The 24368-nt window shown below is 61.8% G+C and overlaps 1 protein-coding gene across 1 annotated transcript in view; it reads right to left on the bottom strand.

Moving 5' to 3' along the window:
* Nucleotides 1–3389: 3389 nt before the first annotated feature.
* The window catches only part of UROC1 (urocanate hydratase 1), a 28060-nt gene continuing 7081 nt past the window's right edge, over nucleotides 3390–24368 (bottom strand). Inside the window, 20 exon segments of the mRNA XM_006176083.3 lie at nucleotides 3390–4187; nucleotides 4189–4284; nucleotides 5302–5361; nucleotides 5363–5402; nucleotides 9849–9930; nucleotides 12082–12181; nucleotides 13109–13207; nucleotides 13952–14022; nucleotides 15505–15626; nucleotides 16752–16824; nucleotides 17467–17564; nucleotides 18089–18268; nucleotides 18574–18636; nucleotides 19138–19226; nucleotides 19380–19523; nucleotides 19599–19665; nucleotides 22360–22421; nucleotides 22523–22651; nucleotides 22929–22988; nucleotides 23919–24012. Coding sequence (XP_006176145.2) covers nucleotides 4143–4187; nucleotides 4189–4284; nucleotides 5302–5361; nucleotides 5363–5402; nucleotides 9849–9930; nucleotides 12082–12181; nucleotides 13109–13207; nucleotides 13952–14022; nucleotides 15505–15626; nucleotides 16752–16824; nucleotides 17467–17564; nucleotides 18089–18268; nucleotides 18574–18636; nucleotides 19138–19226; nucleotides 19380–19523; nucleotides 19599–19665; nucleotides 22360–22421; nucleotides 22523–22651; nucleotides 22929–22988; nucleotides 23919–24012 — 1774 coding nt within the window. The 3' untranslated portion in view covers nucleotides 3390–4142.

The raw sequence follows: 24368 nt of genomic DNA, 5'->3' as shown, positions 1-24368 counted from the left end.
CTTGGGCCGCAGCGCGTCAGCCGCCGCCTCGCCGGAAGCACCGCCCCCGCCGCACGCCCGCCGAGCGCGACGCCCGCGGGTCGGCGCCAAAGCCCGGCGTGGAGCGCGGCGCGCGGGGCCTGCTGGGCCGCGTGACGTCAGCGCCGCGCCCGGCCCCGCCCCCGCCGCCTCGGTCGGCACCGCCTGGCGTTTCGTCCGCGCCCGGGTCGACCGTGTCCACCCGCAGGTCCGCGGGAGGCTTCTGCGCCCGCCGCCCTGCCGGTTCTCCGCCGGCCGGCCGGCTCAGCCCTCCCGCGGGGCCTCGCCCCGCCCCCGTACTCGTCTGCGCCCCCGGCTCGTGGCTGCAGCGGCTGCTCGGCCCTTCCCGGTGGTTCGGGCTGTGTGCCTCCCTGAAGAAGGCCCCGTGAGGACGGCGGCCCTGCCTCGCTCCCAGCCCACGCCCGGAGGCCAGCGGCGGAGACTCGGTAACCGGCCCCTGCGCTGACGGAGACGCGCTCTGTTCTTACACGTACTGTAGAACAAGGTCCATCAGTAACGTCCGAGAAAACAGGAAACATCTTTGTGCGTGTATGCATTTATGCCAGAAATACTCCGCTCCAGACTATTCGACGAAGGAAAAAAAAATGTTCACCAGACAGTACCGGGACAACTGGAATCCACATGCAACAGAACGGATTTGGGCCTCCGCCTCGCACCAGACACAAAAAGGAACTCAAAATGGGTGAGGGCCTGGATGCAGAGCCATCGCTGTGAAACTACTACGGGAAGACCGTTAGGTCTAGACTGTAAATCGGTGTGACCTTGGGTCGGGGACTGGCTTCTTAGCTGCCGAACCAGCAGCACAGCCAGTGTGAGAAACAGCCTGGGCTTCATCGAGATAAAAACGGGTCGGCCAGGGCAAGAGAAAGAAAATAAACGGGACCTAACCAAACTTACAAGCTTTTGCACAGTAAAGGAGACTATAAACAACGCAAAAAGACAACTTACGGACTGGGAGAAAACGGTTGTAAACCATGTGAATGACAAGGGCTTAATTTCCAAAAGATACCGACAGCTTATACGGCTAAATAAAAAAACAGATAACCCAATCAAAACACGGGCAGAAACAGACATTTCTCCAGAGACATCCGGATGGCCAATAGACACGTGAAAAGATGCTCATTGCAGTTTTGACTTGCATGCATTAGAGAAATGCGAGTCAGAACCACAATGAGGTATCACCTCACACTGGTCAGAATGGCCATCCTCAGTAAGTCTACAAGCAACGATCGTGGAGAGGGTGTGGAGAAAAGGGAGCTCTCCTACACTGTTGGTGGGAATGTGATTTGGTGTATCCACTGTGGAAAACAAGTAGTGAAGATTTCTTTAAAAACTAAAGATAGTAAGTTAGGCACAGATAAGTATGATACGACTACGTGTAGAATCTAAAAAATACAAGTCAACTTATTTACAAAACAGAAACAGGCTCACAGACAGGGAAAACAAACTTAACGCTTACCAGAGGGGAAGGGGAGGGATAAATTAGGAGTATGGGATTGATAGACAGACACCACTATATATAAAATAGATAAACAAGGATTTACTGTACGGTACAGAGAACTGTACTCAATAACTTGTAATAATCTGTAATGGAAAAGAATCTGAAGTTGTACACCTGAAACTAACAATATTATGAATCAATGATAAAATTTTTTTTAAATCAAAAAGAAACCTCTTTTGGGTCAAAGAGCAGCAACTCAAGAACAGCCAGGTGGAAGAGGGCAGCGGGCAAGGTTTGTGGGAAGGACTTGGAGCATCTGCACTGCGTGTGTGCCACTGCCCCCGGATCTCCCCGAGTTCACCAACCCAGAAGCTCTCCTTCTGGGTTTTTATGGCAGCTTGGTTATAAGGGCATGATTGATACATCACTGGCCATTTGTGATTGATTAAACCACCAGCCCATCTTTCCTCCCTGGTGGTCAGAGGATAGGGAAACTGAAAGTTCCAGTCTTCTGGTCACAAGGCTGGTTGTCCCCCACCCGGACCCCAGGCAACCAGCCCCTGTCCTCAGCGAGGCACAAGATTCACCTTACTAAAATAAATTCAGGTGTGGCCAAAAGGGCCCTGTTACATGGAAACACTCTCTCATCACTTAGGAAATTCTAACAGTTTTAGGAGCTCTTCCAGAACCAGGGAGGAAGACCAAATATTTCTTTCTGTAAATCATTACATCACAGAGTTAAAGGAGACCCCTCCATCAAGGGTCCCCGTGGTGGTCCATTTTACACGTCACGTGGGTTGGGCCTTTGGGTGTGTCTGTGAGGGGTTTCCAGGTGAGACTAGACTTTGAATGGGAGTACTCCGTAAGGCAGAAGGCACTCTCCAAAGTAGGTGGCAGGCATCGTGCAGGAAGTCGAGGTCCCTTCAAGGTGGAGGAAGGAGGAATCTGCCCCTTTTCCTGCCTCACTGGTTGAGCTGGGGCATCTCACCTCCTCCTGCCCTGGACTGGGACTTACACCAGCTCCCCTGGTTCTCAGGCCTCCGTCTCAGACTGAGTTGACCCCCGCAACCCCCTCCACCAGCTTTCCTGGGTCTCCAGCGGGCGTGACATACACAGTGTCTACGTCCATCCGTAGGCAGATCCCTGCCTGTATTACAACACATGGATGTATGTTTGGGTGCATCTGCTGTGGCTTCTCTGGAGAACCCCAGTGCAGACACAGATTCAAGTCCGAGCAGAGGCCGTGCAGGTGACACAAAAGGGAGGAGCAGGCAGGGGGAAGAAGCAGCAGCTCATGCCCAAGAATAAACAGCGAACACACCTGGCCTTGCCCTGGAGGACAGTAGAGATGGGTGGGGACTGTGGCAAATGGAAAAAGCAAGCCCGAGGGTCCAGGAGTGCACGTGTGGCCTAATCTTCTGATTGCTTTGAATTACTCAAAATTGGGATTTTTAAGTGCAATCTCCCATTCTGTAAAAACTGGTGACAAAGTCAAAAATTTTTTAAAGAGGGCAGGCCAAACAAAACCCAACAGTAGGTCAAGTCTAGCCCCGGCCCCCCAGGATAGGAGCCCCTCTGGAAAGCCCAAGGCAAGAGAGCTCATTGCTCCGCTGAGCCCCCCTGCACTGGCCAGGGCTGGCCGGCAAGGAAAGCCTGTGGTTCCAGGCAGTTTCGGGTTCCCAGAGAGCAGAAGTTGCCCTGGGAGAGGCTCTGAGACTTTCACAACCTGTGGTTTGCAAGGCCGCCAAGCCTGCACCCATCAGGGCCAGCTGGTTCTATCTTAACAATCGTGATGAAAACATTTCTCAGTGGACTACAAGTCTCTGCTTTCTTGAAAAATAAGACTGAGCTGGACACGCTGAGCAGCCGCACTGTTCCATCCCTTATCAACTGGCGGAAAAACTTCACATTGTAAGAGCTGTGAGCCAGGTTTATTCAGGGTCTCACTGAGGACCACTTCCTACTGTGTACATTGCTGCCCAGACAACACCGGGGTTTGGTTAGCTTGAGAGAAGGCGGGATGGCCACTGGGGAGGAGGCAAGTAGTGTGATGGTTGAGGACTCAGCCCCCCACGGGATGGGGAAGGGAGGGGTGTCAAGTTTTCTGTGGCTCCTTAGAGACCCATCCCCTGAACTCTTTCTCAATTCTTTGTTGTTCTCAATTTTTTAGGCCTGACGTGGGCCCGGCTGGGGCTCTGCTGAGGCTGGGAACTAAGGAGAGTGAGGGGCAGGTCACAGCAGGGCGCTCTGCACAGCAAGGTCATGGCGACCCCGCGTGGACAGCAGCACAGGGGTGGGGGGCAGCCTCCGACTAGTTCCCTGGAGGCCCTAGGCACGCGGAAGGAAGGCAGCAGCTGAATGAGAACCTGACCGAAGGAAACCCTGCCCCTTGGAGGGAGGCGGCGCCCAGCTCAGCCAGGGTTCACCGCAGGAGCACCTGGAGCCAGGCGCCTGCCCTGAGCAAGACCCTCAAGGCCCCCCAGGCCCCCAGCAGAGCCGCAAAGTGATGCAGAGGGCCCGCCGGTCTGGCCTCAGCCGATCTGTCTTCAAACGGGGGTGGGACGTGGTGGCCCTCCCTGAGGGTGATGGGCCCGGGTCAGGGCAGTGGGCAGCAGCAGGTGTGGTGTGGTTGTCGGTGAGGATGGGTGGCTCTCAGCCCCCCTCATGGCCGCAGGGCCTGCTGGAGCACACGCTCATCGGCCATCCTCGTGGGGCAGTGTCACCACCAGGCCCCTGATCTCCTCCATTGTCCGGCAGATGGTCTCGTGGGCCTTCCGGTTCCCGGACCAACAGCGGCGGGCCACCTGCCGGCAGGGCGGGGACACCGCTGGTTCCCACAGGGCAGCCTGGACCCTTATGGCCAGGCGCCTCCCGGTGCAGGACCTCTGTGCCAGAGTTTGCCCCCCACCTCCTCTCTCGGCCCCTGATCTGACTCTGGCCTCCCTCTGCCAAGCCTCCTCACCTCCAGGCTAAGCCCTCCCACCTCCAGGCCGAGCCCCCTATGTCGTCCTCATCCTCGGCGCACATGGACCTCAGCTCTGCCTTCACATCTCCCTCCCTCCCACTTCTTTCTCTCCGTCCGGTCCAGCGTCATCGGGGCTACCCTGGACGGTGGCCTTGGCACCTCCCCGCCTCCTGCTACATTCCTGCCAGCACCCCGAAACCTTCCCCACTCATTCCCTCACTGCTGCACTGCCTTCAACACGAATACCACCCCTCTGCTGGGGGCTCCCTGGGAGTCAGCCCCCCAGGGGACCCTTCAGCCCCTACTCTCAGGCTTAACCCCTGGGCCACCCAACATCTAACTCCTTGGCCCTCGCATTGGGCTCCCCAAGCCCCAGCCCCGTGTCACTCACATCTGCACGTACCCGCCCGAGTCACCACCTGGCCTCCCATCTGCGCTACTTCCCCATTCCGGCCCTGTGACGTGGTCACCAAGAGGGACGGAACCCCAGCAAGACACACACACACACACACACACAGACACACACACACACACACACACCCGCGCGCGCACACACACACGACTGTGCTGCAGAAAGCAGATCACAGCTGCACCAGCTTAAGACGCTGTGCTCTCTGCCCTGCCTTCTTACAGGGAGGTGGTGGTGGGGGAAGGGTCTCACTGCCTGGGACCCCCATACAGACAGAGGCTGGACTGGAAACAGCCCAGGTGAGCTGGGGCGTCTGGTGAGCACGGAGCCCTGGCAGAGGCTGGGGAGGAGGGTGCCAGACTGCTTCCTGGGTGGGCATCCCGGGTCCACAGTCTGGAGGGGCAGTGCCAGCCATGGGGAGAGGGGTGGGGGCCTGGAGACACTCACTCCGTTGGAGACGTCCCAGCTGAGCACCATCTTGGCCTTCTGCTCGGCCTCCAGGGTCCCAGTCCAGCACAAGGCCAAATCCCCCGTTGATCACCTCTCCCCTGCGAGAAGGCAAAGTGTTTCCAGGTCAGTCCCGGGTCCTGACCCTGCGAGGGGTAGGCACATCCGGGAAGAGGGCTCCGTTGGCCCCCGCGCCTTCGCGCTTCACCTTGCGGCCCCCACGTCCACCTTCAGGGCCGCTACGTGCTGCCCCTGGGGGGATGGGGCCACCTTCTCGCTGTGCAGACGCCAGGAACCCCGGGGGTCCTGCTCCGCCAGCTCCCCTCCTGCCATCCTCTGAGCTCTTTGTCCGCCTCATTCCTCTTCCTGCTCGCTTTAGGCGTATTTTGGGGTCCTGATGACTTGGGGGCCGAGTCCCTTCGTTTTCAGTACTTCTTCTTTCCTAGTGAACCCATTTCTTGGACGGCCTCCTCTCCCGGCCACTCGTGTCTGAGCAGGCGTCATTCGTGTCTCAGCTGGGCTTGCGGGCACTGGTCCCCCCACTGCTGGCCCTGCGGTTCTTGTCCATCCGTGTGGGAACCCTCTCCCCCCAGCACCCCAGATCCGTCCTCACCCTCCTGCTGGACGTGGCTCCCGCTGGACGTGGGCACAGCCCCTGCCCAGCACACGTCCCTGACCCCAGCCCCCTTTGGTCATACACACGGGAAACGCCTTTGATCCGGTCAGCACCTGCCAGGCGTCACTGCCAAACACCAACTCCTGGGACCCCGGCATCCACTCCCAGCCCCTCCCCGTGGTCCCACACCCACAGCGCCCTCGTCTCCCTCGACTCCGACCCTTCAGGGCCGTCCTGCCTCACCTGCTTCTCTGCCCGGCCGGACCCCACTGACAACTCCAGCCAGCTCCCACCAGGAGGTGAGGACCCCCGGCCCGTGGCCCTGCAGCTGAGCTCCCAGCAGTCCCGCAGCCTTGGGGTGGAGGAGGCTCCCAGCAGAGTTAAGGTCACCATTCACCTGTCGGGGGGTGGTGCTGAGTAGCAGGTGGGAAAGCAGGCGGCAGCCACAGTGGCCAAGTAAGGGCCCTGACGTGTCCTCTGACCAGGGGGCTCTTCTGGAGATTCGTATGACATCGTTTATTTTGGGAGCCTGAAGCCCAGATGGTCAGAGAGCCAAAGTGCTCGGCTCCAGGTGACCCTGCAAACCCTGCCAGGAGGAGCCCTGAGCCCAGGAAGAGGGCGAGGACTGCGACTGACCAGCAGCTGAGGGGCAACTCCCAGAAGGGGCGGGACAGTGAACCGTCCGCTGAGAAGAACACAGAAGCGGAACCCCACCTCCCAGGTGGGAAGGGTCAGTGCAAGACGTGCCAACGAAGGAATCACCAAATCCTAGGATGAACAGAGAAGGAGCGCGCAGCTCAGGGACAGTGCCAGCAGGGGACCCATCCTGGCCCCTTCCTAAGTGACGGGTGGAGGGCTCGCCCACAGGCGGGCCAGGCCTCCCCCAGTCCCCGTGCGCGGCAGACCCGGGTGCGGCGGCCTCTCGGATGCGACCGTGGAGGCGCTGAGGTGAGCTGACGTGTCAGCATCTCAGGAAACACCCACCCACACGTCGTGCGCGACGGCAGCTCTGGCGACTGTTACTAGTTCACTGAATCTTCACCGCAAGCCTGCAGAGCACAGCGTCATCACGACCACTTGTCCCTGAGAAACAAGCTCAGTGCAACTGTGCAGACAGATCCGCCTCGACACCCACACTCCTGCTTGTGCGAGCTGCTACTGCCCTGGGGGCCCGAGTGCCCAGCGGGCGGAAGGGGGCCCGGGCAGGGACAGCTGGACCTCCCCTACTCCAACCTGCCGTTGGAGTCTGCGTCTTAACAAGCTCTGGGCATCCCCGTGCACGTCCGAGCTCCAGATGGGCTCTACTGAGGGAAAACGTCCGTGTCTGGAGGAAGACGTGGGCCGGATACACGCAGTGATTCCTCACACACGTGGGGCCCCGGGGCTTGATCCGGGGGTGACAGCAAAGGTGACGACACAGGGAGTGGGGGGAAGCCTCAGCTCCCACAGGCGGCCCTGTCACCACGCAGCTCCTGGAACTGGACGGACAGAGAACCACAGCAGCTTGACGGAGCTGTCCACCCTGCCCCAGACCAGACTGGCCCCCGACTCCCCCGCTCTGCAGCCCACAGTCCAAAGGGCGCCCTGTCTAACTGGGAGCAGACAGCAGAGACCGCCGGGCAGACGGCACAGGACAGATGCCTGCATGTGATGAGAATGGGGCTCCGCAGAGACAGGGCAGCTCCGGGAGCAGAGAGGGGCCCGCCGCTGACCCCGATCAGCTCGGAAACGGGAGCCAGCCAACAGCGTCAAAGCTGAAGGCGAGTCGGGAAGTGTCAGGCAGCTCCCATCTGAGAACGTGCTTTTTCCGTACAACAGAGCAAAAGATACAGCTGGAGCTGGAAGGAAGAAAGGCCACGGGACGCTTTTCCCACTGACCCCGCCTTGGGGCTTGCAGGAGTGTCTGACGGGCTCAGGCACACAAGTGCGTGTCTGATAGGGCCCTTCCCCAAAGGAGCCGTCGAGGGCGGCCAGGACAAGGGCCCTATGCCAGCACCTCCCCACCTGCGCCTGTCAGAGCCTGGGGGCGGCCTGGGGGCTGCACCCCCTCCCAGAGCCAGGGGGCAGAGCCAGCAGCGACCTCCGGGTCCTCAGTCCTGCATGCTCTCAGGTGCTCGGTTCCGCCCCGCCTGGCCCTCTGCGTCCTATCAGCAACGCCGTGGATCCTGGACCACGAGGGGCCTGGGTCCAAATCCAGCTCCACCCCCAGCTGGGTCCCTCCCTCTGAGTCACTCTCTCACCTCCAGAACCAACTCAGCAAACCCAGCGCCGAGACACCTGGCGCCCGGTAACCAGGCACTGTCCCCATCTGGATTTTCTCGGCCTGTGTATCCATGGTCACGTTTTCCATTAATTAGGGCCACATGACTGGGTGGCTCCAAATTCGTCCTCGAAGGGCCTGAGGGCAAGTCAGCCCACAGGGCACTCCCGGAGGCTGCATCGCTTTGGACTTGGCTCTGGAGGGCAAGGCCAGGCCTGATCAGGCCAAAGCGGGCTCAGAGGTAGGTTCAGGGATGGCCGGCAGCCTGGGGATCTGTCCTCTGTGAAGCCACGGCACCCTCTGCTGCCGCGAGCGGCCAGGAACCCGCAGTGGCCAGAGGTCCCCGGGAGACCCCCGCAGGCGCAGCCAGGTGTCTCGGTTTCCTTGTCACTAAATGTGTTTCTTTCTCGAGATTAGGTGAGAGAGTGGATTCAAAGAGTTTAGCAAATGCTTGCCACATGGTCCACTTGCAGTAAATATTATTCATTATTCTTCGCAGTGAATGTGACATTGTGATTTATAGTAAGAGATAAACATTTGGTCTTCGTCCCTGGCCCAGAGCTCCAAAGACCCTCGGAGCTCCCTGCGATGAGCAGGGCACGGGTGTCTTCCGTTGCGCTAAGGAGGAGATCTCCAGAACTCACCCGAGGGCGGGGCGGGGCGGGGCTGGCCGCCAGCGGAGCCCACAGCGTGACCAGCCGGCCTTCTGGGGGGGGGGGGGTGCTGAGTCAGTCGCTGTCGGCCAACGATTCAGTCACTCGTGCCTGTGTAAGGGAACTCCCACAAACCCCCAAAGTACGGGTCTGGGGGGCTTCCGGGTTGGGGAACCAGACCAATTCCACGTGCCGAGCCTGGACTCCACGAGGTCAGGAGCTCCTTTGGGTCCTCACCCCACGTATCTCCTCATCTGCCTATTGATTCATATCCTGTGGTATCTTCCACGATAAGTCAGTAATCTCGCGAGTAAACGGGTTCCCTGCAAACCGTGAGCCACTCTAGCAAATCCGTGGACCCTGAGGAGGGGGTCCCAGGAACCTTGAGCGACGGCTGGTCTGGTCGGGCAGAAGCACAGGTGACACCATGGACTTTCTTGCGACTGGAGTCAGAAGTGGAGGGCAATGGAGGTGGGGGGTGGGGGCCAGTCTGTGGGACTGAGCCCTCCACCGGTGGGTGTCATCTCCGGCGACAGCGTCAGAATTGAGTTGAACTGCAGGACACCCAGCTGGTGTCGAAAACCCCGCGCGTCGGACTTGGGTGCAGAGTTAAGGGATGTCTCCACAGGGGACGGCACTGTGACCCAGAAGAGAATCTCCCAGAAACCCACTTGGTGGCGCAGGCTGGAGACAGGCCCAGCAGAGCAAAGCCCAGAAACCAGGTCCCTGCCTCCCGGCCCAGCGGCCCTGGCAGAGTGAGAACTTGGGGCCGGGCCAGCCTGAGGTCTCCCAGGAAACATCTGTGGGCGCGTCATGGAGACGACGGGTAGGATGTGCTCTGGCACCCACAGCAGCCTCGGTGTCCCACCCGACAGGCGAGACCCCAAAGGTCCAGTCATGTCACAGAGACACCATCAGCAGAGGGAGCTGGGAGAGGCAGGCCCAGGACCCTCGGGGGACCCCCCCAAGATTCCTCATGAGCCCCGCCCACACCCCCAGGTCCCCAGAACCTTCTTACCAGCCGACACCCCCGCCGTTGTGAAGAGCAACCCAGGTGGCTCCTCGGAAGGCATCTCCCACGAAGTTCTGCACAGCCATGTCTGCGGAATCAGAGCCCGTCAGCCCCTGAGCACAGCGGCCGGGCCTGAGGACCGACGGGAACCAGGGAGGGCGACTCTAGGAGCAGCAATAACGTCTGTCTCCAGAGCTGAGCGAGCAGGAGCCCCAGACGAGGGCCGGACCACCCCCACTGCCACCTGTGCTACTTGCCCCTCAGCTCTGAGGGCCTGCACAGTGCCCACAGGCACGACGACGGACGGATGTCCAAGGGACGTGGTGGCGGTTTGGTCTCAGATGACAGAGCATCCCTGCCACCCTGAACACACACCCACAAAGGGCGGGGGACAAAGTAACAGCTGTTCTTGGCCCCAGCAGAGGACTGAGGTCCCAGCGCGCTGACTACCGGGCCTGCGGGAGGTGGACCTGAGCCTCAGGCATCTGAGGATTTGCTCAAGGACAGACTGGGATGGCCCGAGATGCGAGGCCCCAGGACAGGGATCAGGGATGGAGGGGTCGGCACTCTGCTGCGAGCTCCACCCCCAAGCCCCCGCCAGTGCCCACGGAGAAGAGGAGGGCCCCTGGGGACGCACTCCGGGTCCTCCCTGCAGCCTCCTGAGACACCACAGCTCTGTCCGCAGCTCAGCATAAGCCCTGAGAAACTGATTCCAGGCTTCGGAGCTTCGGGGCCGCAAGGGACTACACCTGTGCTGTTTCCAGCCTCCCGGTGTGTGGCCACAGGACAGAAACGTGACTGCGTTAGTGTCAGAGAGTGTCAGAGCAAGCAGGTCGTCAAGGGCAAAGGGACATCCCGCAGCGACGGGCAGGGCGGGTCTCCAGGAAGACACCACAACCTGACGGCACAGCTTTAAAACGCGCACAGCAAGGTGGCTAAGAGCTGAAAGGAGAGCAGACGACCCGCAGGAGCCTGGGGCCATCACCGCCATCTCTCAGGGGTTCGCGGACAAGCAGGCAGACAGGCAGGCAGGCAGCAGGGTCCGGAGGACAGGAACAGGACCTGAGCAGCCGCCCAAACACAGTGGAGTACACCCTCCTCCCAAGTGCGCCCAGGTGGACCACATTCTGGCGGCAACACAACCCGTAACACGTTTAAAAGAACAGAATGTTTTCAGACTATAAAGGAATGAATAGAGTCAGCAACAGAAAGATGTTTGAAAAATCTCCCCAAACGTGGAAATGTTAAAAGATCCTTCTAAATAACCCATGGATCCAAGAGGATGTCTCAAAAGAAGTTTAAAAATATTTCAAGCTGAATGAAAATGAAATACATTATGTAAAACTTGTAGAGTGCAGCTAAAGGAGTGTTTAGAGGGAAATTTATGGCCTTAAAACACTATTATTAGAAGGAAAAAAAGGTTTAAAGTCAGTAACCTCAGCTTCCACCTCATGAAACCGGAGAAGAAACAGCAAATGAAACCCAGAGTAAACAGGAAGGCGGTTGTGCTAAAGTCAGAGCAGAAATCAATGAATTCGGAAGCAGGGAAACAATAGAAAAAATCAATTAAACTAAAAGCTGCTTCTTCGAGATCAACAAAACTGACAAACTTCTGCCCAGACTGACCAAGGAAAAGAAAGAGGACACCAGTGACCAGCGGCAGCACGGCTGACCCCAGACACTGAACACAGCACAGGAATCTGACTCTGAGCCCGTGAAGTCCGTGAGCCAGGAGCCAGCGATGTGGACGGTGCTCCTGAGGGTCCTACCCTCAGGGACCCATCCCACAGCGGGGAGCCCCAGGGCTGGGGATGAGAAGGCCCCTGAGCGGAACGCAGCAACCCTGTGGTGACTGAAGTGGTCCCCTCGCCGACCGCGAGCGGCGGGCGCGGACGTAACGCCGTGCAGAGCACCCGTCGTTCTTCATGACAGCCCTGAGAGGTAGGGGCTGCTGCCGTCTCCTCTGCGCAGACGGGACCCTGAGCATCACCCAGCGCGTGAGGGGCCAGGCGCACCCAGTCTGGGCGTGGCCCTGCTGGGCCCGCCTGGCACCTCCCCGGTTTACAACTGCAAGTCCCACACCCCAGAACCCACTCCGTCCTGGGCTGGTCACCCTGTGCCACGCCCCTCAGATGCCAGCACCTTTTCCACAGCATCATGACTGAATGAATGAAGCAACTGATTTTTAAATAAAACCCAAATCCAACACAGAAACATTTAACCTCGCTGTCTCCCTCACCTGCACAGAAGGCAGAGCCGTCATGAATGTTGGAGGTCTCCCTAAATGGGCTGTCGGTGCCGCTGACATCATGGTGGTCTCGGCTCAGCACCACAGGCGCCTGCCATGGGGAAGGACACAGAGGTCAGCCAACAGCATCCACGTGCTGCCCCGCGCAGGGCAGAGCTCAAGGGTCAGTGCATGCCAGGCGCCTGCCGGGTCCCCCCTGGAAAACAGACCTTCGGGGAGGGGGAAGCACAGGCGTTTTCCAACGCCCCCAGGCTCCTCAGAGACGCACGGACCTGGGCACTTACCGTCCCCCCGGGGCCCTGTGTGGCTCTCTGAGAGTCCTCAACCCCACCCGGACTGTCATCCCTACTTTACAGACAGGAAACCTGCAGCCCGGAGAGAACAGGACACCTCCCAGCATGGCGGGGCCGCAGGGATTGCAACCTGCACCAGCGGTCCCGGGCCCTCACGGCCCCCATGTCCGGGGAGCTGCCCTGTGCTCGTCACTCCGGGGCCTCTGGACGGACACCCCTGCCCGTGTGCCCACAGCGCCCTCCACCTGGACCCGTCTGCCCTGCTCTCTGCTCAGTGCCCAGTGTTAGAACAAGCCCGGCGCAGAGGAGGCCGGAGGGAAGGAAGGGAGGGAGGGAGGAGGGAAGGAAGGGAGGGAGGGAGGAGGGAAGGACGGAGGGAGGGAGGAGGAAGATGCTGTCCTGTCAGCCCCACGTGGTGAGCGAGGTGGGCTGGGACGACCAGGAGGAAAATGGGGAGAAGCCAGGGAAGTCTGCCACAGCTTGACAGAGACAGTTCAACAGAACTGCACGAAACACTTGTGTGGAAGCCCCCTTCCACACTCAGGGGTTACATGAGCCTCCTCTCTGAGACGGGGCTCAGGGAGGGCACCCGACGGCCCAGAGTCACAAAGCAGGGACCGCATCAGAGCCCAGGTTGGAGGGCAGGCCTCCTCCCTCCTGGGACCCCAGCTGGCTCTGGGGGGAAGGAGCCCAGGGGAGTCCCCCCATAGCACAGGACAGGCCACCTTGATCTCCCCCCGGGCAATGGCTTGGTTGAAGGCCACAGCGATGGCCACACGGCCTTTCTGGTCTGAGTACAGGATCCTCGCCTGGGAGCCCACCACCTGCAGAAAGAAGGCTGAGAGTTGACCTTGAGGGGCCCCCAGGGACACGTCCACCAGCAGCCAGATGGTCGCCTCCGGGGGTGGGGGTGTTTGTGGCCAAAGGCATGTGAGCCATTCCTTGTTTTGTGCTGGTGCCCCAGGCTGGCTCCCTCCTCAGGCTGTGCACCAGCTGGCCCCTCTGCCTCCGCCACGGTCACACACCAGCCCCCAATCCCACACTTAGCCCCAAACTCATAAGTCAGCTCCTCAGAGACACCCTCTGACTGGTCTGTGTGACCCAGTCCACGTTCACAGCCACAGAAATACCCGTCCACTCACCCTGGCCCCGCAGAGCCTCGGAGGGCCGGCTCCACGCCCTGCACGCAGCCAGGGAGCACGGGCCACGCTGGCATCTCCACTGTGCAGATAAGGTGGGAGGCCCAGGGAGGCTGAGCCACTCACCCTAGGTCGCCCAGCTGAGAAGCCAGGGGGCCTGGCTCCAGGGCCCCGCAGGGCCGCCCCTGGAGAGCTATGTGTGCCATGACTGGGAGGAAGGGCCTGCCTGGCCCTGGTCGCTGCCCTGGAGCCCGGGCCGCTGCCTTCTGAAGGCCCCAGGTTTCTTTGTCCAGTGCCGCCCAGCGCCAGGCGGCGGCCACTGCCTCCTCAGGCCAATGGGGACACCAGCTAAGCAGTTCCGCGGGGCTCACGTCTACCGGCCCCGAGTGACCTCCCCCCAGCGAGCCTCCTGCCAGGCTGAGCCCTCACCAGCCGGTGCTTGGCGGCCTCGCGGACCCAGCGGATGTTGTCCATGTACTGCAGCTTCACAGCCGGGTCCACTGCAGGGAGAGAGGGAGGCAGCGTCATGGGCCCTGGGAGCCCCTGCCCCATGGTTCGGGGCAGTGGGGTGGGCAGACCCTACCCCGGAAGGCGGCTCAGTGGGGGCTCCCGTCTGCACCCTTCACTGGACCTGGACTCGGGGTCCACAAGCCTCCAGTCTCAGCCCCACACCAGCCCATCTCACTCTGGGACACAGCAAGGCCAAGGGCCAGATGAGCCTGTGCTCGGATGTGTAAGGCCACTGCCCGGGTCAGTCATTCCCTCAGCGAACACCTAGGGAGCGCCTGCTGTGAGCCAGGCCCTGGGACAAAGGCTGCTGAAGGCCGTGAAGAAATAGGTGCTGTGTGCTCATCACTGGGGTGGCGAGTCGGGGAACCCAAGGGCTCTCTGTCAGGTGGCGGCCAAGCCAAGTCCTAAACGCCCAAGCGGAACCAGCTGCACGATGATCTGGGGGAACAGTGTTCTGGCAGAGGGAACAGCAAGTGCAAACGCCCTGAGGTGGACACAGCTAGGCCCCGCCCAGCAGGACAGGCAGGCAGATAAAGTGCGGAGGGCGTGTGGAGTGGGGGTGGCAGCCGCGGTGCTCGGGGGACAGACTGTTACATCCTCAGGAATCATGTGAGCCGGTGGTTCACAGACATTGTTAAAATTTCAATTAAATAAACTTACACTTTGAACAACAGTATTAAAAATGAGAGTAACACCCACACATGGGCACTTCTAGTGCCTTCACTGCCTTTTACCAGGATCTGCGCCCTCCAGGTTCTCCACCTGCTCTGTTCGCGTGGAATCAGCCCCTGAGCACAGGTGCAGTACGGCCACCAGAGTGTTCAGCAGGTTTCCCAGTTCCAACACCAAGAAGCCCCTGCAGGCCCTGCCCAGGTTTCCAGAAGGCCCCGCCCCTTCCTCCCCGCCCCCTGTTGGCTCCACCCATACAAGGCCCCACCCACCTGGCTCTCCCACCCTGGGTTCCCTAACCAGGAGCACCCCCCAAGCCCACCCAGCCTGGATGTGGGCGGCAGGGTGAAACGGGCTGTGGGGATTTAAAACAAGCAGCAAAGGCTGACCAGCCACCCAGAGAGCCCGAGAGAAGGTGGCTCAGGGCCCCCCGTGAAGAAACTTCGGAGCATCAGGGCAGAAGCCCCGACAGCCAGGAGGTGCTGTAAAGTAACTGCCCCCTCCTCTTCAACCCTCTGCAGAAGAAGGGGCCGTGGTTAAGCCAGGGCCGTCCATGCGAGGGCAGAGCCACAGACGGCCTGGAGCCACTCTGAGGTAAGGATGGCAGAGTGGCCTGGACGTGTGGAGGTGACCAGGCAGATGGCCCAGAGCAGCTATGAGCAGGCAGAAGCATTGTCTCCAGGTGCCACCCACGGCCACGTGCCCGGTGCCCACAGTGCCAGGCAGGAGGCCAGCAGGGCCAGGCGGGTGTCTGTGGGAGCCCCTGGGGGCCGCCCACCTGCCAACATCTCCAAGAGCCTCACCTCCATCCGCAATGGCCTCCTCCAGCACAGATGTGGCCAGCTGATCTGTGACCGCCAGGTCCTGGGGGTCCCCCGACGTGCACACCCAGCGGAAAGGCCCGAATCCCTGGGAGAATATGTCCCTGCAGGGGCAAAAGGCTCATCACCTGGGGACTTCCCGGGCTGGCTGCAGCCCCTTCCGGGGTCACCATGGCCCAAGGACAGGGAGGCCACAGAGCTCCAGGACTGAGGGGTGAGGGCTGTGTGCAGGGTAGGTGTGTGGCGGCAGGCTAGCTGGTTGCTGGGGGTGTCAGCATCCAGGATTGTTGCTGGAAGCCCCTAAGCCACTAACTGGACAGCCACATCAGGGCCCCCTCCCCCACCCCTGTCCCCTCAGCGTCCCTCCCCAGCTCTCTGTCCCCTCTCGGGGCTGCACCATCTCCACAGGAGCAAGGGCCAGAACACAGACAGGAGGAAACTCCTCAGATCGCTGTTAGGGACAACCTGGCAACCAGGCCACCAAACTGCAAAGGGGGAGACAGAGTAAACGGAGACTTGGCCAGATCTGCTGCAGGAGGCCTGACCTTCTGAGCTGACCCAGGCAGTGGGGTGCAGGGCCCTCCCTGGGCTCTCGCACCCACCCAGCCCCTCGCGGCTCCCCTCTTGCTGCCCCTGGGGATGCCATGGTGGCCCTGGACCTGTGGCCGTGGCCCAGCTCTGTCCCCCTCCCCACCGACAATGAACCTGAGAAGGACGCTGGCCTCTCACGCCCCCTCCTCGGGTCCCCTCTGATGCGCACCCGCCAGCTCCCCGCCCCACCCCAGCTGCTTAGACTCCAACTCCAGGCTCCTCTCCCCCCCAGAAGCTCCTCCTCCCCGTTGGTCCTGGGCCCCACTAGGCCAGCCAGCAGGCAGGCACACGGGCAGCAGGGATCAGGCCGCTGGCCGCCCAGTCGGAGCTCAGGCGTGGCCATGGGACGGGCGGCTCCTTGGACACGGCATCCAGGACCGTGGGACATGGAGGTTGGGAGGGTCGCTGAAGGTGACCTCGGCTCCAGCCCCCAGTGTCCTGTTCTCTCACTGGGGCCCTGCATAGGGTCTCACACTTTGGCTCCCCTTCCCCTGCATTTGGGGTGGAAACACCGGGACCTGCGGCCTGGTCCCCTCAGGGCTGAGCGCAGGTCTCTGCACGTGGCCTCAGCGGCGGTCAGAGGAGGGGCCCTTCAGACCTGGGTGTCCGGGACCAGACGCCGCGGGCCCGTCACTTACCCCATGATGTGCTGCACGTAGGAGGGGTAGCGGAACTCTGTCTTGTCGGCCCCCGCCTTCCCCACGTCAGCCCCTGTGGACAAAGCGCTGCCCACAGTCACCAGAGAGGCTGAGGGCCGGGGCCCCGCCCGCTCACGGAGTCCAGACGGTGACGTAAACAAAGAGCGGGGGAGAGTGTGGAGGGCTCCCTCCTGGAGGGGGCGCATCACCAGGGTCTCTTTCAGAGGGAAGGAGGGAGACCACTGGTGTGGCCATCCGTGCGGGGCCGGCGGGGTCTGCACGTGTGCTGGACGTGCCCGACCCAGCCTGACCGCACAGCAGGGCCTGCAGACCCCGGAGGGGAGCTGGCGTGGGGGCCCAGGCCTGGACGGCGCCTCCACATGGATCCAAGGTACCTCCCGCACCTTACTCTCCAGGCCTGAATCGCCTGTTTTACAGAAAGTTTCCTTCACGGAGGAGTAAAGCTGCCCCTTTTTTGGGCCAGAGCTCGTAACCGAGCACTGGACTTGCTCTCCTCATGGCTCTTTATGTTCTCGGAGTAAATGGAGAAACTGAGGCCCAGCGAGGCTGAGGCCGGGCAGGGCCGGGCAGGGCCAGGCAGGGCCAGCTTCCAGAAGGCACGCTGAGGACCCATCCCGCTGGCCACACTAGCCCCGCCGGCCAGGCCTGCTGCTGCAGAGGGAAGCGTGCCCCTCGCCCACCTCCCCTCTCTCACCTGCTCTCTGGGCCTCCAGGAGGAAGGCGTTGCCATAGTCCCAGAAGAAGAAGTTCTCCTTGGCCAGCCTATTGATGGCCGACACGTGCCTCCGTAGGCTGCAACAGGCCATGGGCAGCGGTCAGCTCCACACCACGGGGAGCTCTGCCACCCCAGCTGCCCTGCCACTCTGCTGACTCCCGCCCCAGCTTGCGGCCCTACACCTCCCCGCCAGTGCCTCCTGCCCAGAAGCCCCCAGCCATCAGCTCCTCACAATCCCCTTCCCCTTCAGTCCCAGCATTGTGCCCGGCCGGGCTGGCACCCCACAGGCAGGGCCGGCTTCCAGAAGCTCTCTCAGGTCCCCTCTGTAAGCGTCTGCCTTGCACTGACGCGTGCCTGAAGCTGCACCAGGTGTTTTACAAATGTCACCCCAGTCTATCCCCCAACATCCCCACAGGCCTGTGCACCCATGAACCCGTCTGACAGAGGAGGAGACAGAGGCCCAGAGAGGTTAAGGGTCTTGCTCAAGGCCACACAGCGGACCACAGGAGAACCAGGCAGAGGCCAGAGCTGCTCAGTCCAACAGCTCCTGCAGGCCGCGTGCGCCCACCCCACACCCTGAGCAGCCCGGGTCCTGCGTCACCTTTCCTGGACCAGGCATTTGAAGGCAGCAGGGTCGGAGGCCATGAGGCTCTGGGCCTCTGCAAAGCCCAGCTGCACGGGATAGTAGCCACCATTGAACGGGTTGTGGCAGGACGTCTGGTCTGACCCCAGGTCCACCAACAGCTCCCCCGTCGTGTCCAGTTCATAGACCAGGCGCTCCCTGGGGAGAGGTGGGGTGGTCAGGACCGGGGTGTACAGCCAGGGCACGCAGGGCACTGCAGGGTGCTTTCCAGCCAGCATGACCGGCAGCCAGGCCCAGAGGCTAATCCTGCCTCCCCTGGACAGATCCCAGTGGGAGGGCTGTCAGGCGGAGCAGAGGAGGCTGCCCTGTGCTCAGCCGGGACCCAGGCCGTGAAAGCTGGAGCTGACACTTGAGGTGCCTGCTGGGAGCGCCTGGCCAGGATCAGGACCTTGGCTGGAGGGCGCTCACCGGGGTCCCCAAGGCTGCCAGCTCCCCCCACTTACCAGAGATCCACCACGTTGCCATGGTAACCAAGGCTGAGCACCTCCTTCCTCCTCCTCGCTTCCCTGGAAGGGCACAGGGCAGGACAGATGACTCAGCGCCTGCCCACGGCGGCCCACCCCACACTCACACGAGCTGGTGAGGGACCCGACCCAAGGGGAACCGCAGACTTGAATCCCCCCAAATGCAGATGGATGTGACAGCGGTGACAACCCATCCCCCACCGGCTGCAGGATTCGACTCATAGAATTGGGGCTGCGGCTCCTAGGACTCTCACTCCAGGGGACCCTCAAGTCAGCAGGCGTCACTAGAGAGGATTCTAAACATTATGGAAAAGTGAAAGGACAGAAACTGAAAGCCTGTTCGGGGGAGCAGAGGACTTGAGCACCTCCAAGTCCTCAGAGCTGCACCCACTCCCACCCGCATCTCCGTGGACCGGGGGCAGAGACACGGCGAGACGGGCCGCTTCAGGCGCCTGTCACCCGGGGCTGCACCGATCGGTGTGCTCAGCTGTGTGACAGCAGGACCTTGGGGCCTCCTCCCCTTCCCAGGGCCAGGCACTGTACCTGAGCCTCTCGATGCAGCCGTCCAAGCTGTCGGTCACTTCCATCAGCCAGCCTTGCTCGTGGCGTTTCATCAGGGCCGCTCTGTCCACCTGGGAACACGAGGCACGGGGCAGCCCTGTGTCAGTCACCCACTTTCCCAACAGCGGTCAGGGAAGGTGGCGGCTCTCGGAAGGCAGGGGCACTTGCTGCCCAGGGAGCCTCCCGGGGGCGCAGGAGCTGGACGGGGAGGCCGAGGGGCTCACCTCCGCCACCACACTGATGCAGCCCACGATGACCGCGGCTTTGGCCTGAGCCCCACTCATGCCGCCCAGCCCGGAGGAGACGAAGACCTTCCCGGCCAGGTCCTGGACGCCCAGGTACCGACGCCCGGCGTTCAGCACGGTGAGCTGGGGGCCGAGGGGTCGGGTCACTGCCGGCGCCCGCTCCCTCCCCCGCCCGCGGCCAGCCTGCCCGCGCCTCACCACCGTGCCGTGGACGATTCCCTGGGGGCCGATGTAGCAGTAACTGCCGGCGGTCATCTGGCCGTACCTGGGCACAGAGAAGGAGCGGCTGAGCCCCTCCGCCGCCCTCTTGAGACGGCTGAGAAGAGCGGTATACGCCTGAGCACATGAGTACACCCCTGAAGAAACAAAAGGAAGCAGTAGCAAAGGCCGCAGCCCCCAGTTCTGGTCCCCTCTGGCCCCTCAGACCCTTCACAGCCAGGCATCGTTCCCTTGAAACTGCAGTGAAATTGGTCGTCGCCCGGGGGACCGTGTATGGATGAGAGACCCAGCACCCGACCCAGCACCTCCAGGTGAAGGCAGGACCAAAACCGCCCCAGGAGGAGGACCTGGGTGGGGACACGCAGAGGGGAGAGGGCAGAGGCCTCCCAGGATTCCGTCCCCAGGACATCCGGCCACCTCTGCAGGCAAGCTGCTAGGAGGGGCTCCGGCTCCGGCCAGAGGTGCTGGCGCCCTAGGCACCCGCGTCAGGGCTCACGCACCACACACGAGACTGGTGTGCGGTCCTGCGTGAGGGGTTAACGTGCTTTATGTAACGGCCTCAGTCTGTTTCCCCCAAACACGGGCCTGTGGGGTCTTTCCACATCAGCACTGGCAGACCCTGCGCCTCCCTGGTGCTGGCTCCCCAGTCCGCTGCCCGAGGCCGCAGATCGGGTGGCCCGGCTCCAGCCACCCCGGGACATGGGTGCAAACGTCCAGGGTAGCACCAGGTAAAGCTCCGGGCGACAGCCACCTGGCAGCAGGTGAGCGCGCCCGTCTGCGTCCCATGATGACAGCCCAGCGCCTGCACATTCAGCAGTGGCGGGAGGGCAGCTCTCAGCGGCTGCCTGAGGGCGGCTGGGGTCGGGAGCCGGGAGGGCGCCGCCACCCAGCAACTTCCCCGCCCCTCCCCCCGCCACCGAAGCCGGTCTGCTAATCCTCACACAACTCTGAGGCGGCAGGGGCTGTTAACCGCTCTTCACAGAGAGGCCCCGAGGTCCAAGGCCACACAGGGACACCGGGCAGGGCGGGAGCCCACCTTACACCCCTCTGACGCATCCTTTGTCTGCCTGGTCTGCTGCCCCCAGGGCACTCTTAGGAGTAAAACTGGGGGTCAGAGTGTCTCCACTTGGACCTCGGACCCCGTCACTAGTGGCAGCCCTCCCGGCGACCCCGGGCTTGTGGCATTGACTCCCGGCCCCCAGTCTGCGGCCGCCTGTCTCCCCGCGGCCCTGCGGCCCCACGGCCCCACGGCCCCAGGGTGCTGGGGGCTATTTCCAGCCTGCTTCTCTCAGCCTGAGGGTGAGAAGGCTTCGGTCTGGGCAGTGGGTCTCAGGCTCCTTGTGCAGGAAACCCTTCCCCTCTGCTGCTCTTCTGTATTTTCTCTCTGGTCAGCTGCCCGCAGACCGTGGGTCGGCGCGTGGGTCAGCGCCCCGGGGCGGCCAGACCAGGCCTGACTCTGCAGCTCCACCTGTCCCCAGCCTGACGGCCAGTCCAAGGCCACACTCAGGAGGCAGCGGAGCCAGGCACCAACCGCTTCTCTGCTCCCACTACAGAAGGGGGCGTCAGGCCTCGCGATAAATAGTAATGACAGCACCTTGCTGGATGCTGTTGTCACATAGCAACGGTAACTGCTCACGGCGAACCAAAAAAGGAACTGGGTTTCTGAGCCTCAGTTTCTCCCTCCACAAACGGGTCAGCACCGGTCCCTGCGTTGGAGGCATCTGTAGCTCCCAGAACACGTGGCAGTGACAGGTCACGGTCAGGTTATAAGCCATCAGCCTGAGGCCTGCTGGGCCGGCTCCCACTACTGCAGACTCAGCACTCTTTTCATGGTAACAACCCCAGCGCGACACCCCAGAGATGCCCAGAGACAGCAGATCAGGGTTTGCTGCTGCGTCTGCACCTCCCCAAAGAGCTGAAGACAACCCAACCCAGGTGGCAGGTGGGCTGCACAAATCACCGGGCAGCTGAGCACTGCCGGTGAAACAGTGAGTCTGCTCCTGTCTCCTGAGACGGGACAGCTGAAGCAGGGCAGGCGCGGCGGGCCCCGCCCCCCCGTGTCCAGCCAGCCCCGTCGGAAGTCCGCACGCACAAGAGGTGCTGGGAAGGTCACAGGAGACGTGATGGCTGGGCGTCTGGGGTGGGAGAGGGACTCCCTTCTTGCTGCGGCTCCTTCCATAATGACGTTCAAGGGAAGGTCTCCAATCAGAGCGTTAACGTTACGACAGGCCCGGCAGGGCGGCTGTGCCCGCAGGGGTTTGCTGCACAGACACACGCCTCCCACAGAGGCCACGGCACGCGTGCAGACGTGCATTCGTGATGTGTAAACTTCACTTCAGAAGGAAAAACTGCGCACGAACACTGAATTCCAGGCAGTAGTGTGTGCAGGTTACTCTGAGAGGTGTCGCAAAGACCCCGGAGAGAGGGGTGGGGGGCGGGTAGGAAGCAAAGTGAGCTCAGCAGCGGGTTAGGCCCAGAAGCTTGGTGTTCCCTGTTAATTCTTTCAATTTTCTGTAGGTTTGAAAGTGATCATAATCTACTGTTGCAAAAAGTGGGATTCAAATTGCACGTTCATTCGCTCGCAAGTGTATACAAATCGTAGGCCCTCCCACGAACTAGCAGGAAACACATAAACACGAAGCTCGCTGCAGGCCTTCCACCGTGAGGGGCTGTGGAGCTGCAGCTACCGTGGCTGCGTCCTCTTACCACGAAGCCGTGACAGCCGGGAACGGTGACTTACATGGTGACTCCCATGGCGAAGAGCTTCTCATACTCCATCCTGGAGGAGTAGTTGGGAATGACCTGGAAGAGAGGAACGGAGGAAGGTGGGGCCACGCCAGGCCCTCCAGAATGAGGGGTCAGTGGGCGGGGGGCCCCAGCTCCCCTGCTGCCCCGGGACCCACCATCCCGTTGGAGATGACCAGCCTTGGGGCCCCGGGGCTGCTGGGGAAGAGGCCCAGCGGGTGCCCGCTGTACATGACCAGGGTCTGCTCCTCTGTCATCTGTGCCAGGTAGGTCATCGTCAGCCAGAACTGCAGGCAGAGCGAAACCATGGGCTCGTGAGGGGGCCTCCCCGGCCCCATCACCACCCAGGCTTCAGCCGTCCAGCCTGGTGCCGGTCCCTCCCAGCCTCCGCTACACTCCAGGGCTCTGCCCTCAGGACCTCCAATGTCCCCAGGCAGCCTGGCATCAGGGAGGTAGAGACCGAGTCGAGCTGTGGGTCTGCAGGGCCCTGCTAGGCCAGAGATTGGCGGGGGAGCCCGGGGTAGGGGGTAGGTCCTGGGGGGAGCGGCCACACAGCCAGCGCACCTGAGCCCAGTTGCTGAACACCTGCCCATTTCCTCCGTAGGTCACAAGCTCCTGGGGGAACTGGAGAAGACATGGTGTCAGCTAAGGTGGGGGCCTCCCACCCCTGCACTGGACTCAAGGGGCAGGTGGCCGAAGGCCCTTGAAGGAGGAGTGGTGGGCCGGCGGGGGGCGGGGGGGACCCGGAAGGGGCAAGGCCAGGGGTCCGCGGCCCACCTGTGAGCAGGGTCAGGGCTCAGCTCAGGGTGAGCATCAGAGCTGGGTCTGGGGTCACTTCGGGAACTCAGCCTGCAGCCAGTGTCGGGGCCTGTCCTTGAGCAGATTCTGGGGCCAGGGCTGAGGACACCCTTGCCACGAGGTGGGCGGTAAAAGTCTAGGGCCCCTTCACCCACAAGCATGATGCTCGGGGCCAAGTGCCCCAAAGGCTAAATGCTTTCTCGAATGCAGGGATCTGATGCACAGGCTGCTGCTGGAGGACGCCCGGGACAGGCACGTGTGGCCCGACCTGCGCCGCCCACATGTGGGCGTCAGGCACCGGAGCCACAGGCGTCTGACGAGCTCTAAGCATAAAATGCTGAGATAAACACCCCTGATTTCAAGGCCTCGGTGGGAAAAAACTCTACAAAATATTTCAATAAGTTTCACATAGATTACGTGTTAAAATGATAACGTTTTGGGCACATTGGGACAAACCACCAAATGAAAGCTGCTTCCTTTTAGCTTTCGTGGAGACGAGAGGATGTAAAACTACGTGTGCGTCCGCTGTGCCAGCGTGGGTGTCGCGGTGCTGCGCCTGTGCCCGGGTCACGGGAGAGGCAGCCGCTGGCGGCGCCTGGGACGGGGGTGAGGTCCTCCCTGCACTGCCTTTGCAACTTCCCGTGAATCCATCATTATTTCTAAATAAGAGGCTTGGGAGCGTCACACGTGTGTCTCACAGTGCGTCTCCACGGGGCAGCGCTGGCCCAGGCCCAGTTCTCGCTTCTCAGCCGTTACCTGGGCCACGGCAGGGTCCAGGTTGTTCATGACCATGTGCATGATGGCTGCAGCCGCGCGCGTCCGGCAGGGGTACTGCTCCACCGGGTAGGCCCTGCAAGGGGGTCCAGCTGCCAGGCCTGCTGTCGGGTGGCACAGGCTTCCTGCCTGCGTCTCAAGCCCAGCGTGGCCTCAGCTCAGCCCCTGGTCGCAGGTGGGGACAGCGAGCCCGGCGCCCTGCGGAAGGGCCCCTCGGACCTCCCAGCAGCAGCTGGTGCCAAACCACCAGGCCAGCTGCTCTGGTGCTCACACTGTTCCCGGAATGGGCAGTGGGGCCTCACCCCGCCCAGGCTGCCTCCCTCCCGTTTGGCAGGCTCCACCGGGGAGAAGGCTGACTTCAAAGCACAGCAGAAGCCTCTCCTCCAGGCAGACTTTATCTATCCGTCCTCCCCTTCCCTCCACCAGGCCCCT

The sequence above is a fragment of the Camelus ferus genome, chromosome 17 (assembly GCF_009834535.1).
Source record: "Camelus ferus isolate YT-003-E chromosome 17, BCGSAC_Cfer_1.0, whole genome shotgun sequence".
NCBI lineage: Eukaryota > Metazoa > Chordata > Mammalia > Artiodactyla > Camelidae > Camelus > Camelus ferus.
The sequence above is the reverse complement of the archived record's forward strand: the minus strand, read 5'-3'. Positions and strand labels throughout refer to the sequence as shown.